Source organism: Micromesistius poutassou (genome assembly GCF_964030765.1).
Source record: "Micromesistius poutassou genome assembly, chromosome: 23".
In the NCBI taxonomy this organism is placed as follows: Eukaryota; Metazoa; Chordata; class Actinopteri; order Gadiformes; family Gadidae; genus Micromesistius; species Micromesistius poutassou.
Window position 1 is genome coordinate 7,208,892 of NC_140293.1, and position 16,110 is coordinate 7,225,001.

The following is a 16,110-nucleotide window of genomic DNA, read 5'->3' on the forward strand; positions in this document are numbered from 1 at the left end:
AAACCCACACACACACACACACACACACACTACACAAACACACTGAATATGAACTAAACACACACACCGAATATGAACTAAATCACACAATGAATATGAACTAAAAAGATGTTTCTGATGCGCACTACAGTCTTTAAATCCATTCATCCATGGCAGGACTCATATTTATAAATGTTCAGTGTTATCAATACATTTGATATATCACTCTTTGTTTTAGCTAAGTGTACAGGTTTGATGCCTTCATGGACAGGAGAGGGAAGAGAGGTGAAAGCAGGCCGGAGAGAGGGAAAGACATGGGGCCCCAGGCTTTGACTACAAGGTGCTCTGTCCCTGACTTGCCGTCCTATTTCCGTATTCAACACTACAACTGGTCTGCGGTGTGAGGTGTTTTCCGGGGCGTGTGCGACTGGGCGTCTACTGTACTGACTGTTGGCGAGATGCAGGCCTGCGCTGGAGGCCTGGACCGGGTCCTGGTGGAGCTCATCCTTGGAGCCGTAGCCCTGGTCTGACTGCTGCCCTCCTGAGGGGATTCAGAACACAGCGAGGATGACCCACCGTCTCTACGGCAACGCCAGACCTCTGGGCCCGAACAGGGGGACCCGTCTCCCTGAGTCTGCCTGTTTGTCATGTGGGGTCACTGTGGATCTGCAGGGTCCAGGCTGCCCTGGAAACAGGCCTTCATCTCAGCCTCAACACACGGAGGACAGGTGTGTCTCACCAACAGGTGACCAGGTGGCCGGATCAGCCAATCAGAGGGGATGTATGCAGTAGCAGGTGTTTGACCTGTAGAGGGAGCCCTCTGACGCAAACCAATCTACAAGTGGTGTTGTGGTTGGATTCTCCTTTAAAAACTTTCCTTTAGAAAACAGGTTTACATTTTTCTACTGCAACTACAAAGTATCTGAGATATAAAACGTGCCCATCCATGAGTCAATCCATACAGGGAATCTCCCTTTCTTATTCCTTTTATTCTGGTCGTCTTCTGGACAACACGACAGAAACTGTGAAAAAGGTGAAATTACAACTCAGACCACTAGAGCTCGCCAACGAGATAACACGTTTAGTGTGGGTCTCGATACACCAGAAGGACTTGTTGGCAACCCAGCACCACCAAGATACAGTAAGAAACCCCAAGGATGTCATGTCACGTGTGGGGGCGTCAGGGGGCGGGGCCTACCGGTAGTGCAGCATGTGTCCGCGGGGTCTCCCACGCCAAACAGCAGGCTCTGCTCGCCGTTGGGCTCGCCGGAGCTGTCGGCGCTGAGCTGGCTGAGGCGGTCGGCCGCCCGCCCCGCCCCTCCCGATCTGGGCGGGGACGCAGCTGGAGGGGGGGGGGGGGGGGGGGGGGGGCGTGGAGGGAAGGTTAGGAGGGGGAGGAGCATGTGTCGGTGGTAAATGAGCAAATGAAGTCGGAGAGCAGCACTGAAACTAATAGAAGGATGGATTAGATCCTATCAGGTCAGAATGTATTGATCATCGTTCTGATCATGGATTCATCAGTTTAATAATCGTATTAGTAAATAAATCAACCATTTGCTGCTCATAGCTTGAGAAATGAAAAAACAGGGCTACTTTTCTAGCTCAGTAAAACTACACACACTGTACATCTTCTGTCAATGGGACTTTTCACAGAGGCATCGCGAAAAGCCACGACGAATGTCCTCGTTCGTTCCGGTCCTCGCATTAAAAGTCTCCTTGTTAGCGCTGGAGTAGCGTTAGCTTGCTCGACGCACAACATGGTCACATGGGGCCCTCAGGGGCCGAGGGGCGGGGCCCACCTGTGGTGGTGATGGTGGGGTTCCTGGTGGTCAGGGGCCGGTCGGTGAGCTGCTTGAACTGGGCGACGCCCCGCAGGACGTTGCGCACCTTGGTCCACATGAAGAGGCCGCTGCGGTTCCGGCTGGGCCACGGGCTCTCCAGGACCGCCTGGAGAACAGGTGACAAAAGGGACAGTTACAGTTAGGAGACGCTTTGGTCCATTCATTCACGCACAGACGGCGGTGTGAACCACACACCGCGACAGACAGCTCACAGGGTGAGGTGTCTTGCTAAGGGACACCTCGACACTGAGCTAGGAGGAGCTGGGGATCCAACTACCAACCTTCCGGTAACTAGTCGACCTTAGAACAAACGGGGTTGCCAACCGGGGCGCGTCCTGCTCACCTTGTTGTAGTAGCCGTAGGTGATGGCGTTGGGCTGCACGCCCGCCTTCTTCATCTCCACCAGCACGCGCACCGCCATCACGGGCTGCTCCCACAGCCCACACAGCTGCATCACCACGCGGTAGCACACCTGGGCACGGGACACACACACACGTCTCTCTCTCTTCATCCATCCACCTGTATCTGCCCATCTCTCCCTCATCCATCTCTTAATATACACACCCTCTATCTCAATTTATCAAGCCATTCCACTATCCATCCATCTATCCACCATCCAGCCATCTGTATCTTTCCGTCTACTGATCGCTCCATCATCCATCCATCAATTCATCCCTCGATCTAACTACTCCTCTCTCTCTTTCTCTCACTCCAGCCATCTCCCTATTATCCTTTATCTCCCCATGTAGACGTTACATCTACTGATCTCGTTCACGCTCCCTATACACATATCCAACTTTCTATCGATCGATCCATACATACTGTAGATCTATCAATCACCACCTCTCCTTCTGTTTACAATCTCTCCATCCATCCATCACCAACTCGCTCCTTCTGTTTACAATATCTCCATCCATCCATCCTTGACCAGAGAAACCCCGTCGCCAGAGCAGAGACCATCGTGGGACACGGTACCTCGTCCAGCATCTCCACCTCGGCCATCCTCATCCTGAGCAGCACGTCGTAGGCCTGGTGCATGGCGCGGCCCTTGGAGCGCGCCACGCGCACGCGGGGCGGCAGGCAGATGAACCACAGGCTGTAGCTGTGGCTGAACAGGCAGCGCGCCCACTGCGCCGGGTCAGAGTTGGAGCGCTTCGCCACCTTGTACGCCAGCTTCACTTCCTGTCAGGGAGGAAGTGCAGGAAGACTCAAGGCTCAAGATGGCGGTCGGGCGGGCGGGCGGAGGGATAGCTGATCGGGGGAGAGACAGTGGACTAAATGTTTGGGGCGTTTTTTTTGGTTTTGATGGATGAGTGTGTCTAATGGACGCCTGCGGTTGGGGGGGGGGGGCGGGGGGGCGGGGGTGCGACATGGGAGGAGGATTGGTGCTTTGGGTCAGATTTAGAGGGGTTTTGTCTTCTATCAACTTGTCTCGGAAACCAACTATGCCCCACATGTTTCACTAATTGATTCTGGATCGGATGTGATGTCACAATCTAGGCATTGTTGTTTGCAGATTTGCAGGTGTGTGTTTGTGTGTGTCTGGTGTGTTTGTGTCTGCATGTGTGAGTGAGTGAGTGAGCGAGTGTGTGCACGAGTGCGTGCGTGAGTGCGTGTGTGATGCATGTCTGGTTGTGAGTCAGTGTCAGTGTCAGTCAGAGTGTGTGTGCTTGCGCCTGCACCTGTGTGCGTGTGTGTGTGTGTGTGTGTGTGTGTGTGTACCTGCTTGGTCCTCTTGGCCAGCAGGGCGGGGCTGCTGGACAGACTGGAGCCGGCCGTCCTCATGTCCAGCGCCGGCCGCAGCGCCTTGGGCCGGTCGAACAGCTCCATGCGGAGCCGAGGGAACCGCTTGTAACTGGATGAGGGGGTGAGGGTTCAGTAGGGGTCACTGGATGAGGGGGTGAGGGTTCAGTAGGGATGACTGGATGAGGGGGTGAGGGTTCAGTAAGGGTCACTGGATGAGGGGATGAGGGTTCAGTAGGGGTGACTGGATGAGGGGGTGAGGGTTCAGTAGGGGTGACTGGATGAGGGGGTGAGGGTTCAGTAGGGGTGACTGGATGAGGGGGTGAAGGTGCAGTAGGGGTGACTGGATGAGGGGGTGAGGGTGGAGTAAGGGTCACTGGATGAGGGGGTGAAGATGGATTAAGGGTCACTGGATGAGGGGGTGAAGGTGCAGTAGGGGTGACTGGATGAAGGGGTGAGGGTTCAGTAAGGGTCACTGGATGAGGGGGTGAAGGTGGAGTAAGGGTCACTGGATGAGGGGGTGAAGGTGCAGTAGGGGTGACTGGATGAGGGGGTGAGGGTTCAGTAGGGGTGACTGGATGAGGGGGTGAGGGTTCAGTAAGGGTCACTGGATGAGGGGGTGAGGGTGCAGTAGGGGTGACTGGATGAAGGGGTGAGGGTTCAGTAAGGGTGACTGGATGAGGGGGTGAGGGTGGAGTAAGGGTCACTGGATGAGGGGGTGAAGATGGATTAAGGGTCACTGGATGAGGGGGTGAAGGTGCAGTAGGGGTGACTGGATGAAGGGGTGAGGGTTCAGTAAGGGTCACTGGATGAGGGGGTGAAGGTGGAGTAAGGGTCACTGGATGAGGGGGTGAAGGTGCAGTAGGGGTGACTGGATGAGGGGGTGAGGGTTCAGTAGGGGTGACTGGATGAGGGGGTGAGGGTTCAGTAAGGGTCACTGGATGAGGGGGTGAGGGTGCAGTAGGGGTGACTGGATGAAGGGGTGAGGGTTCAGTAAGGGTGACTGGATGAGGGGGTGAGGGTGGAGTAAGGGTCACTGGATGAGGGGGTGAAGATGGATTAAGGGTCACTGGATGAGGGGGTGATGGTGCAGTAGGGGTGACTGGATGAGGGGGTGAGGGTTGAGTAAGGGTCACTGGATGAGGGGGTGAGGGTTCAGTAAGGGTGACTGGATGAGGGGGTGAGGGTGGAGTAAGGGTCACTGGATGAGGGGGTGAAGATGGATTAAGGGTCACTGGATGAGGGGGTGATGGTGCAGTAGGGGTGACTGGATGAGGGGGTGAGGGTGGAGTAAGGGTCACTGGATGAGGGGGTGAAGGTGCAGTAGGGGTGACTGGGTGAGGGGGTGAAGGTTCTCTAAGGTGCCGGGTGAATTCAAAGGGACTCTACGCGATGCCCTCGTGGGGACAATGCGTTACCAAGGTTCTCAAGGCTGAGATGGAAACAGGTATGGGTTGCCATGGTTTCTAGTCACCACCGTAAATAATGAGCGAGTGAAGCGGTGATCTTGACAAGGTTTCAGATCTTCATGTTCTCGTCCATCACTGTTTTATTTGACCATAACTACCGGTACATGTTAACGTTGACGTCATGTTCATGTTCATGATTCAAGCATCATAGGACTCATCACCAACAACCAAGAAACTGAATACCGTGCACAGATCAACCAAACAGTGACCTGGTGCACAAACCATGATCTCCTACTCAACTCATCAAAAACAAAATAACTTATCGTCGACCCAAGACGCAAGCCGTCCACCAAAACTCCTGTGCTCATTAAAGGTGAACCCATCTCCATCACTGACACTTTCAAACTCCTTGGAACCCACATCAGCAACAACCTCAAATGGAAAATAAACGCAGACCACATCTACAAAAAAGCCCAACAAAGACTCTTCCATCTCCGACAGCTCAAGAAGTTCAGAGTAAGGTCCCATCTACTGCTTCGCTTCTATACAGCCATCGTCGAAAGCATCCTCACCTCATCAATCACAGTCTGGTTCGGCAGTCTCGACTCACTCTCCCGGAAGAAACTACAGCGCATCATCAACAGAGCATCCAAAATCATTGCCTCACCCCTACCATCCCTTGAATCACTCTACCATAAACGGTCACTGCGCAGAGCCCGCAAGATCATCTCTGATCCCACTCACCCCGCACACTATGCCTTCCAACTACTGCCCTCTGGGAGGCGTTACAGGACAATTGCCAAACACACAACCCGCTTCAAAAACAGTTTCATTCCCACTGCAATCAATACCCTGCAATCAATACCCTGAACTCCAGTCGCTGAGGATTATGCATGGCCCCTTAAGTATTATAAAATGTGTCTGTCTGTATGTATTTATGTTATATGTTGTATGTTTTATGTTTAAATGTAATGTTGGAACCTGTACCAAGGAGCTGTACTGAGACCAAATTCCACCAGCCTGGCTGTGTGGTCATTAATAAATTATTATTATTATGTTGTCTGTTCGGTCCGGTCGTCCTTTGAACCCTATATCCATCCAGGACGTGGTGGCCTTCTCAAAGATCTCCTCCCTGGGTGTTGGGGGCTTTAACTAGCAGGCTAGTGGTAGAAGGTGAGCTCTGTGAAGGCTCTCAGGGGCAGCTCCTCATGACAGCCGAGGTCGTGGATACAGTGAGTCATCAGAGGAGCATTTCCTTTTTCCGTTTGTTTGTGCGTTTCTCTCCCCAATGTCTCTCCCATTTGTAATGTTAGTTTTACAAGACAAATGTACCTTGTGTCAGAATAGTATTTGTAACGCATAGCTTGTTAAATTACACATCAATTTGTGTCATTTGGTGTATGTTTCCCCAAATGTAATTAAAAACAAAGTGTCTTCTATTTGCATTTTTATAAGAGGCGCAGTTGAAGCCCTCGGTATAAAAGAAAAGGCTCTGATTTGAACGGCAGCACACTGGGACACGACCTCATGGGGGCCGGGCCACATGGGACCGGGACCGGGTCTCACCTGTAGCGGGACGGGGGCTCGGACCCCCCCTCGGCGGGGGGGCTCGGGGGGCATGACGAAGACCGTGTGCTCGCTCCTCTGGGACTCGTCCAGCTCCATCAGCTTGGTGTCCTCCGAGGACTCGCCCTCCACCTGACGGAGGAGAGCAGAGTGAGGACCAGAGTGAGGACCAGAGTGAGGACCACAGTGAGGACCAGAGTGAGGACCAGAGTGAGGACCACAGTGAGGACCAGAGTGAGGACCAGAGTGAGGACCACAGTGAGGACCACAGTGAGGACACTCATCAGTCCGCCCCTAACCTCATGTTTTGGTGGAAGCTTTGTACACACACGCCCAACGGTGGATTCTAATTAGTAGAACTCATTTTTCATGGACATGGAGGATTGTCCTAAAATGTAATATTATATCAACTAAAATAAAATAACACTAACATAACTTAACGGTGAAATACGGCTTCTTGGAAAGTGACGCTTCACCAGTAAGTTACTGATGGATTGTTTTGGGGTAGACTCGTATATGAGAAAGAAAAGAAAGAAAGAAAGACCGGAAAAAAACAATTCCCTTACTAGGTGGTGTAATAAAAGTGAAAGAAAAACACTCCACTGGCTACGGCTGGCCATAGGTCATGGATTGAAACGAGGATGGATGATTACGCCATCGGTTTCTGAGCGACAAACGAGAGGAAATGCAGAGCGGGGGATGTGGAAAATAAATCTGTGTCAACCTACCTTGTTGGCCTTGGAGTCGCCGCCTTTATCAGGAGGAAAAAGCTGCCAGACGGGGGGGGGGGGGGGGGGGGAAGAGAGAGAGAGAGAGAGAGAGAGAGAGAGAGAGAGAGAGAGAGAGAGAGAGAGAGAGAGAGAGAGAGAGAGAGAGAGAGAGAGAGAGAGAGAGAGAGAGAGAGAGAGAGAGAGAGAATCAATGAACTAGAGGAAACATCCACTTCCTCTCTCCCAGTGGAGGAATGTTCAGTCCCCTGATGAAACGATATCAAACACGGACTGACGGAGACGATAACTCAGGACAGACTGACAGACTGTGGCCCGGGATGAGGAGGATTCACAGTCAATGAGGATCATTCTCAGTCAACGATGATGAAGTCATTTTTGATGACAAACTTTCATAATTTTTTTCGGGTGGGGGTGTGGGTTTACCTTCTCGATGCAGTCGTCGAAGAAGGCGAGGCCGGTGTCCTTGTCGCTGACGAAGGTGCACTCCTCGATGAAGCGGATGAAGATCTGCGTCTTGGTCAGCTGGGCGTAGAACTTCTGGTGGGCGCGGTCGCGGCTCTTCAGGAACCCTGGAGGAGGAACGTTTACAGTTTACAGGGCCTGACAGTTAGGACGGTTCATACACACCTCCACACTCCGCTAGGAGGAGCCGGGGATCGAACTAGCGACTTCCGGTTACCGGCAGACCCGCTCTACCTCCTGAGCAGACCAGGAACACACAAGAAGCAATGAGACCTGAACCACTCAACGTCTGAGGGTTGATCTAATCGTCTGCATGGCAAAGGTTCTCTATGCGTCACCTTCTGTCCTTCTGTGGATTTTTAGAGAATCAATATTTCCTAGAAGGAGACGTCAAACTTTAAAACATCTCCTCTTTTCATTTTCTTCATTCCCGGTTTGCCCCTTTGCTGTGGATTATTTTGAGTAATGCTGCAATCTATTTCCCAGCAACATGCCAAACAACTCTTTAAAGCCAATGGCGTAGATCATAGATCGCGGTTAAACACCTAAAATGGCTCCTTAAAATAGAAGTGCCAATAAAATCAGGCATTAGCAGAGGCCAGCCAGTGAATGAATTATGCATTAAGCTGCTGTGTTTATCCAGGGGCAGACGACGGATGGTAACTTGTGATAGCCAGCTTCTGTACAACGTCCCATAAAACATAAAGACCATCATCATATTGATCCACAGTTACACGCTCCTTATTGGTCCTACCCAAATGAACACCTTCACCTCCAGGTCTATTGCTCTGTTCCCACAGGAACATCATAAAGATATAATCACATGTTTAAACTCATACAACAGGACAAATATAATCGCTTCAAAATGTAAAAATTAGGAAAAGAAACGAGTGAAGGCATGCTAGGATTCCAGGTGTCTTGCTGCATGCAGATTAAAAAAACTGATAAAAAAAACACAAGTGCCGAAACAAAGCACAACAAATACCATCATGACCCTCAACCAAAGACCAAACAAGGCCAAACGGGGCCAAACGGGGCCAGAGCGGTGAGGCGGAGCGGAGGGCAGAGGGAGGGGGAGAGCCAGGGGGGAGAGCCAGGGGGAGAGCCAGGGGGAGAGCGAGGGGAGAGACAGGGGGAGAGCCAGGGGGAGAGCCAGGGGGAGAGAGAGGGGAGAGCCAGGGGGAGAGCCAGGGGAGAGCCAGGGGGAGAGCCAGGGAGAGAGCCAGGGGGAGAGCCAGGGGGAGAGAGAGGGGAGAGCCAGGGGGAGAGCCAAGGGAGAGCCAGGGGGAGAGAGCCAGGGGGAGAGAGCCAGGGGGAGAGCCAGGGGGAGAGAGCCAGGGGGAGAGCCAGGGAGAGAGCGAGGGGGGGGAGAGAGGGGGAGAACGAGAGGGAGAGAGAGGGGGGGGGGAGAGAGGGAGAGAGAGCAAGGGAGATAGCTGAGGGAGAGAGCGAGGGGGGGATAGGGAGGGAGAGAGCGAGAGCTATGAGAGAGAGTGAGAGAGAGAGCGAGGGGGGGGGGAGAGAGGGAGAGAGCGAGAGCTATGAGAGAGAGTGAGAGAGAGAGCGAGGGAGAGAGCGAGGGGGGGATAGGGAGGGAGAGAGCGAGAGCTATGGGAGTGAGAGAGAGCGAGGGGGAGAGCGAGGGGGGGATAGGGAGGGAGAGAGCGAGAGCTATGAGAGAGAGTGAGAGAGAGAGCGAGGGGGAAAGCGAGGGGGAAAGCGAGGGGGAGAGCGAGGGGGAGAGCGGCACCTTGCAGGTCGTAGAGGGAGTCGGCGGAGGTGGCCTTCTCGGAGGGCGCCTGGGTGATGGGCTTCAGGTAGCTGCGGTAGCCCTTCAGGATGGAGGCCATGAAGCGCAGGAACACCTCCTGGATCTCCATCTCCCGCAGCGTGGTCTTCTTGTGCAGGGTGAAGTCCACCTCCACGGGGCTGGCCTCCGCCACGGGACCCTCCGCTCTCCGTGCTGCGCGGGGGGGGGGGTACAATGACGTTTTCAAAAATTCAAAATTGTATTTGTTATGTGATGGGTCTCTTTACGGACACGACAGCGAAGAGAGACAGAAGAGCAGGTGGGAGACGAGAGGGAAGCCATGTGGGAGTTCCCAGGAGGGAATCGAACCCAGGCACACTGCCTCCATGGTCGATGCACTAGGGGGTTGGAACACTGAGCCGCCACAGATAGTTCGCTTTTAATGAACTCCTGAAATGACGTTTGTGTCGTGGTTACAAAAATGAGGTTTAATTTCCCCTGAAATGGTGATCTATAGAGGACCTATTCAAGAGGAAGAGGAACAGAAAGAGAAAAAGAAAAAGAGAATGATTTGACAGCAGTACAACTATGATCGGTCAGTTAGGAGTTAGGAGTAAGGAGTTAGGTGTTAAGGAGTCCAGGTGAGGTGAGGCAGGCTTGTGTTCGTACCGGCAGCCAGTGTGCTCAGGGAGTTCACCAGGCTCTTGCAGGGCTTCTTGGGAAGGTTCTTCCAGCTGCTATGTCTCTTCTCGTCAGACCTGGCACAAAGTCGAGAAGAGGGACAGTGGAAAAACACAAAATGGTGTTCAGCTGAGAGCAACTGTCATAACCGAGGTGATCTGTTCAATCTAAGATTTGCCTGGTGAAGCTTTTTGAAGCTAATCAAATGGCACAACAGTGTGTGTTGCTGGTAGAATCCCCTCCTCGTGGAAACACAACTCAGCAGTAGTAGTGAACATTTTTACTTAGCAATGTGTAGCATCTTATCCTAGCTGTCTTTGTTGTATACGGGGAATGGGTTAACCTAGTGATGGTTAGGGTATAAGGGGAATGGGTTAACCTAGTGATGGTATATGGGGAATGGGTTAACCTAGTGATGGTTAGTGTATACAGGGAATGGGTTAACTTAGTGATGGTTAGTGCATACAGGGAATGGGTTAACCTAGTGATGGTATATGGGGAATGGGTTAACCTAGTGATGGTTAGTGTATACAGGGAATGGGTTAACCTAGTGATGGTTAGTGCTTGGCACTTGTTTCTATGAACATCTTTAATGTACCGACAGCAATATCATTTTTTTTTAACATTAAGGGCATTTAGCAGATGCTTTTATCCAAAGCGTCTTACAATAAGTACATTTGTCATACATTTCTTGCTATATTGTTGTTTCTCTTTCTTCTGAAAAATGTACTTATTGTAAGTCGCTTCGGAGCGGCCAGTTGAACCAAAGCAGGGGAAGATGGGGTCCAGAGACCAAAGCGGGACGTACTGGTAGATGGTCTGGGTGTCCAGGTCCACGCAGACCACGTCGGGCGGGGGGTCGTAGAGGTCGAAGTAGCGGGAGTCCACCCCCACGATGAAGGGGCAGGGCGCATTGAGGACGTCGGCCAGGGAGAGCGGACACAGGGGGACGTACGGGCACTGCCACTGGAAGGGGAAGATCATCTGTGTGTGTGTGGGGGGGAGAGGGAGAGGGAGAGAGAGAGAGGGAGAGAGGGAGAGAATGGATGATGAAAGGGACTTTGAAAACGCAGCGTAGAGCCGTATATGTCTGTGTCGATCATGGCTTTGATCTCGCAGAAGATAAAATGAATAAATGACAACGAAGCAAAAACACAAAAGATACTTACTCAACTGTAGGGAAACTGTAGGGAAAGGGACACGCTAATACCATATAACACGTTTTTTTTCCGAAATCTGAAAGAAATCCACCCGTTCTAGTGAGCATGGGGGGAGGGAGACAGCGACCGGGAGAGGGAGGGAGACAGCGAGGAGGAGAGAGAGGGAGGGAGACAGCGAGGAGGAGAGAGAGGGAGGGAGACAGCGAGGAGGAGAGAGAGGGGGTGAACAAGTGGGAGAGATCGGGAAGGAGCGAGGAGGAGAGAGACGGGGAGAGCGAGGAGGAGAGCGACAGGGGGAGTGCGATGGAGTGAGCGAGAGGAGAGGGAGAGCCAGGGAGGGGCCGAGCGAGAGCCGGGGAGAGGGCGAGGGCGAAGGGGACTCACAGCCACCACGGCCTCGGCCACGCCGGTCAGCACGTCGGGCCTCAGCGAGTGCAGCAGGATCTTGCTCTCCATCAGCACCAGGTGCAGCAGCGTGCCGCAGTTCTCCGGGCCCAGGTTGGTGACCAGGGTGCCGTAGTCCGCCCCGCTGGGGACCGCAAGGGGGGGGAACATATTATTATTCATTCAGACATTTGAAGAAGAAGAAGAATTATTTTTGTCATCTTCTTTCGGGATTATTTTATTGGCTTTTTTTTTAATTATTTGATCCCCGGCTCCACCTAGCGGAGTGTGGAGGTGTCCCTGAGCGAGACGCCCTCACCCTGACTGCTCCTGACCAGCTGGCTGTCGCCCTGCGGGGTTGACTCCGCCGTCGGTGTGTGAATGTGTGCATGAATGGTTGTAAGACGCTTTGGATAAAAGCGTCTGCTAAACGCCCTGAATGCCAATGTAAATGGAACGCTTACTTTGTTTTCCCCAATACACCCAATTAGAGACATAAGTTGAAAGGGAGCAGGAAAGAAGGGGATAAGTGCAGAGGAAGTGAGGAAGAGGAGAACGCATACGGATCTGAATGGCTGAGAGGATTCAGACAGCTGTACCGTTTTTAAAACGCTTCACATGCACACGCCGTCACATGCACGATGAGAAAACCCAGGATACCGAACACAAGGTGAGATGTTTACTGAGGACTTGTGGAACTAAAGTCGGGCAGGGGAACAAAAAAGCCTGCGATCTCGATAAACAAGTTCACATCCAAAGCGTTAAGGCTGGAGTTATTCAAAATATTAAAAACTGTTTTTCTTACAATTATCAATCCTAAACCAGGGAATTAAACGCTACAACCGTCTGTGCTGTGTGCTAAGCGACGGTCCATGCAGGCGTCATTTAGATAATGGAATCGGTTTTTCACATTTCCCGGAGAAACTGACTTTGGTTTGGGAAGTTGGCAGTGGGACGGTTGACCTTGGAAAACTTAAAAACGGGCACAATTAGCCCCGTGGCGTGCCAGGAAAATGAAATGGATTTCTTTTATAGCCTCACTGCTTCCCCTCCGGAATGCTTCGCCTTCTCCGTGATGGTGCAGAGGCACCCCACCCAAACCATGTCTGGAGTAAAACCCAGACCCCACTCCTACGTCCACTTGGCAGGGGTGAAGAATGATGCATCAACTATTCCAGCTACTGAAATATAGGAGCTTTTTAGTGGAGTGTTTTTGTACTTTTTGTAGGTATTTTTACTTGAAAGTGTAGTGTGTAGAATTTTGTGGCATCTTGTGGAATAGACTTAAATGTAATGTTTAAGTTAAAAGTTTGTCAGATTGATTAGAATAAAATCCCATGAAAATAACAATTGTGTTTTTCAGTCATTAAGAATTAGCCTAATGGAGACGCCACTAGATCAAACACACAGCCTTTCAGTAGGCTTTGAGTTAAACACCGTACTGCATAGTATTCTACTGCTACTATGTATTTTGTACTTTAAGTTTAAACAAAAGCGTGTGCTTAATGACTAAATGTAAACATGAATGCTCACCTGAGGGGTAAGGGGGTGCACACAGGCTGGGAGAGCATCAGTGTGTCAAACGCCGAGAGCTGAAAGAAACAGTTCAGGTTATGTTATGTGACCAGCCACACATGTTATGTAATCAGGCCGCAATTAACACAATAAAAGCCCGGCCCCAAATTCTTGTAAGTAGAGTTAAACAATAGTTTGTACTGTTGGAATACATACATAAACAGTGATGGGAGGGCTGAGTGAGTGAGTGAGTGAGTGAGTGAGTGTGAGAGTGTGTTCACCTGAACCAGGATTCTTGGCCTCTGTGGGGAAGGAAACGACACGTTGTGCATGAAGTGTGAGATGTGCCTGTGGAGAGAGAGACAGGAGCCACAGAGAGACGGGTTAGTGTCTCGTCTCTGTCGGTCAGGGCTGTGCAAACCCCTACATACACTTTCACTTTCTTTGTTTGCTACTGTTACCCTAGAAATTAGGGATTAATAAAGTGTTTCCAGTGTCTTTTTCCTTCTATTTTACTTAATCTATTTATAAATATACATTTCCCCAGTATTGTATTGACGCCGTAACTGATTGAGTTCATGAAAATCTCTATAATATAAAATAAACATTGAGTCTATGAAAAACCCTATAATATTAAATAAACCTATCATCTAATTATCATACATCTCCTCGTATCAGCGTTCTGTTGCTATGAGCTAGCGACCATGTTATGCTCGCTAGCTCAAGCAAGCAGCCTGTTTACGGCTGAGCAGCAAACCACCGTCCTGGTGCTACGAGCAACCAGAACGTCTACGGCCGCGGCCCGACCAAAGCCCTCCTCCACCCCCTCTCGCCCACACGGCCAGCGCTGCTCCCCGACCCCGCTTACTTCTCGATGGGCAGTGGCTGCGGGCCCGAGACGGACAGCTGGTGCAGGAACACCAGGAACTTGCGGAAGGAGTCGAAGAAGGGCCACCGGGAGAGCAGGCAGATGCACTTGTTGGCCGTGACGTGGCGGCCGGGCACCGGCTTCTTCTCCACCGTGGTCAGCAGGCCCAGCTGGATCTTCTGCTTCTCGCTCAGCAGGTCCTCCGAGTACGGCTCGTAGAACTGGATGGCAGAACCGTACACCTGGTGGATAAGAAACCCTTTCAGTACATAAAATTAACAAGAAACCCTGATATCGACTTATTGTGTGAATCACGCCTGATGCCAGATTGTGCTGAAAATACAAGAGGGCGAAACAGAAGGAGGAGAGCAGAGGGCTGTGGAGTCCCCCCCACCACCTTGAAGAAACATCTGAAGACTGGTGGGACCGTCTGAATCTCAAGCTGTTGTTCATGTTAATATTTAGCTTGTTGTACTGTCGCTGTTGGATTCAGAAGGCCTTGTGGAACACGATAGATCTACTGTAACAGGTTTCATTGCTACTCACACAAGACTAGTTTGGCTTTTATTCCTATGTCTACTTTGTTCTAAAAATAACTCAGATTAGTTGGATTTGATGTTGTCCCCACTTAACTTTGGATAAAATCCTCTGCTGAATGTAAGTGATAAGAGGTAAATGGACTGCATATAATGGACTTATACAGTGCTTTTGTAACCAATGGCCACTCAAAGTGCTTCACAATACTGCCCAACGTTCAGCCACTGGCTGGCCCCATGGCTCAGGGGTCTGAGGGGAGTGGAGGCCAGCTCACCTTCTCCCCCGTGGAGATGGTCAGGACGAAGGTGGAGAACACAGGCAGGGGGTCCTTGGTCATGGGGGCCCAGCACTCGATCTTGGCCCCCATGGGCAGACAGAAGAGGGGCACGGACTCGGACAGGGGGAAGGACTCGTAGTCCTCCTCCGGGTAGCGGAAGATGAGACCTGAGGACACGGAAACACAAGGAGGTTGAGGATGAGGATGATGAGGATGATGATGTTGTTGTGGTGCCTGAAGGAAAAATCTGAAAACGAGGGAGAAAAGCACAATGTCTGACTGCACATGTCCATGATTCTGTATTTATTTCTGTGCTAAAATACCAGTATGAATTCACTTAACCTTCACATAGCTAGTCAAATAAGTTATTCATTTAAAGAAACCAGGTCTTTGAAGTGAGGCGACATTATGTCAATATTAACTCCTTTTGTGAGAAAAAAATAGACAGACAAGTCATTTAAAAAACAAATTAATAAGCTGTGACAGGAAGTACTGCAGGCAAAGATTACTAAAACAGCCGAATCACAGGGAAACGTACGGCCATAGATACCGGCACTCCGGGTGAGTTTGCACAAATTCACACTTGTGTGTTTGTTTAACGTGTTTGTCTTGTGTGTGTCTGTGAGGGTTGTGCATTCATTTCACAATGAACCATTTCGAAATGCAGGCTAGGAATTCATAAGCAAAGATCACAATAAAAAAAGGTCTAGCAGATGCTACAGCAGTTAATCAGATCCTATCTCATAACTGTAGGCATTCGTTCAAACGAGGACGCAGCTGTGGTCGCTTTCAGCGGGAAACACATGGCATTGAGCGTTGTTGCGTTCGCATCGTAGCGTTAGCTCTCGCCAGCAACAGTAAGACACAGAGGGAGTCAAGGCAGAGGGGATGAGCCATTGACCTGTGACTCACGACAAGCAACTACACACAGAAAGGTCGGCATTCAAAGTTCAAATACAAAAGGCAGAGCATTTCACAGAGAGAACGTCAGGAACTGGAAGAAAACCTGAAACACTGCTCACATGAAAACATGAACTGAAACATGATCAGAGACTCACCGGCTTTGTATGTGATGGAGTTGGACGAGGACACAGACTTCTTGTAACACAAGAACACGTTGGAGCCCCACTGGAAAGACAAAGGGACACCAGACACACAGAGAGGGAACCACCGTCAGAGTCTCTTCAGCTGACGACGTTGGAGCAAA

General features: G+C 51.0%; 1 protein-coding gene across 1 annotated transcript in view; it reads right to left on the reverse strand.

Annotated features, from left to right (window-relative positions):
• Positions 1-29: 29 nt before the first annotated feature.
• Positions 30-16,110, reverse strand: part of dennd4c (DENN/MADD domain containing 4C) — a 32,943-nt gene continuing 16,862 nt past the window's right edge. The window contains 19 exon segments of the mRNA XM_084487389.1: positions 30-520; positions 1,178-1,321; positions 1,779-1,926; positions 2,164-2,292; positions 2,796-3,002; positions 3,543-3,675; positions 6,539-6,579; positions 6,581-6,670; positions 7,267-7,308; positions 7,693-7,838; positions 9,482-9,694; positions 10,151-10,239; positions 10,971-11,146; positions 11,707-11,851; positions 13,240-13,298; positions 13,503-13,569; positions 14,090-14,331; positions 14,901-15,070; positions 15,962-16,031. Of these exon segments, the coding sequence (XP_084343515.1) occupies positions 144-520; positions 1,178-1,321; positions 1,779-1,926; positions 2,164-2,292; positions 2,796-3,002; positions 3,543-3,675; positions 6,539-6,579; positions 6,581-6,670; positions 7,267-7,308; positions 7,693-7,838; positions 9,482-9,694; positions 10,151-10,239; positions 10,971-11,146; positions 11,707-11,851; positions 13,240-13,298; positions 13,503-13,569; positions 14,090-14,331; positions 14,901-15,070; positions 15,962-16,031 (2,688 nt within the window). The 3' untranslated portion in view covers positions 30-143.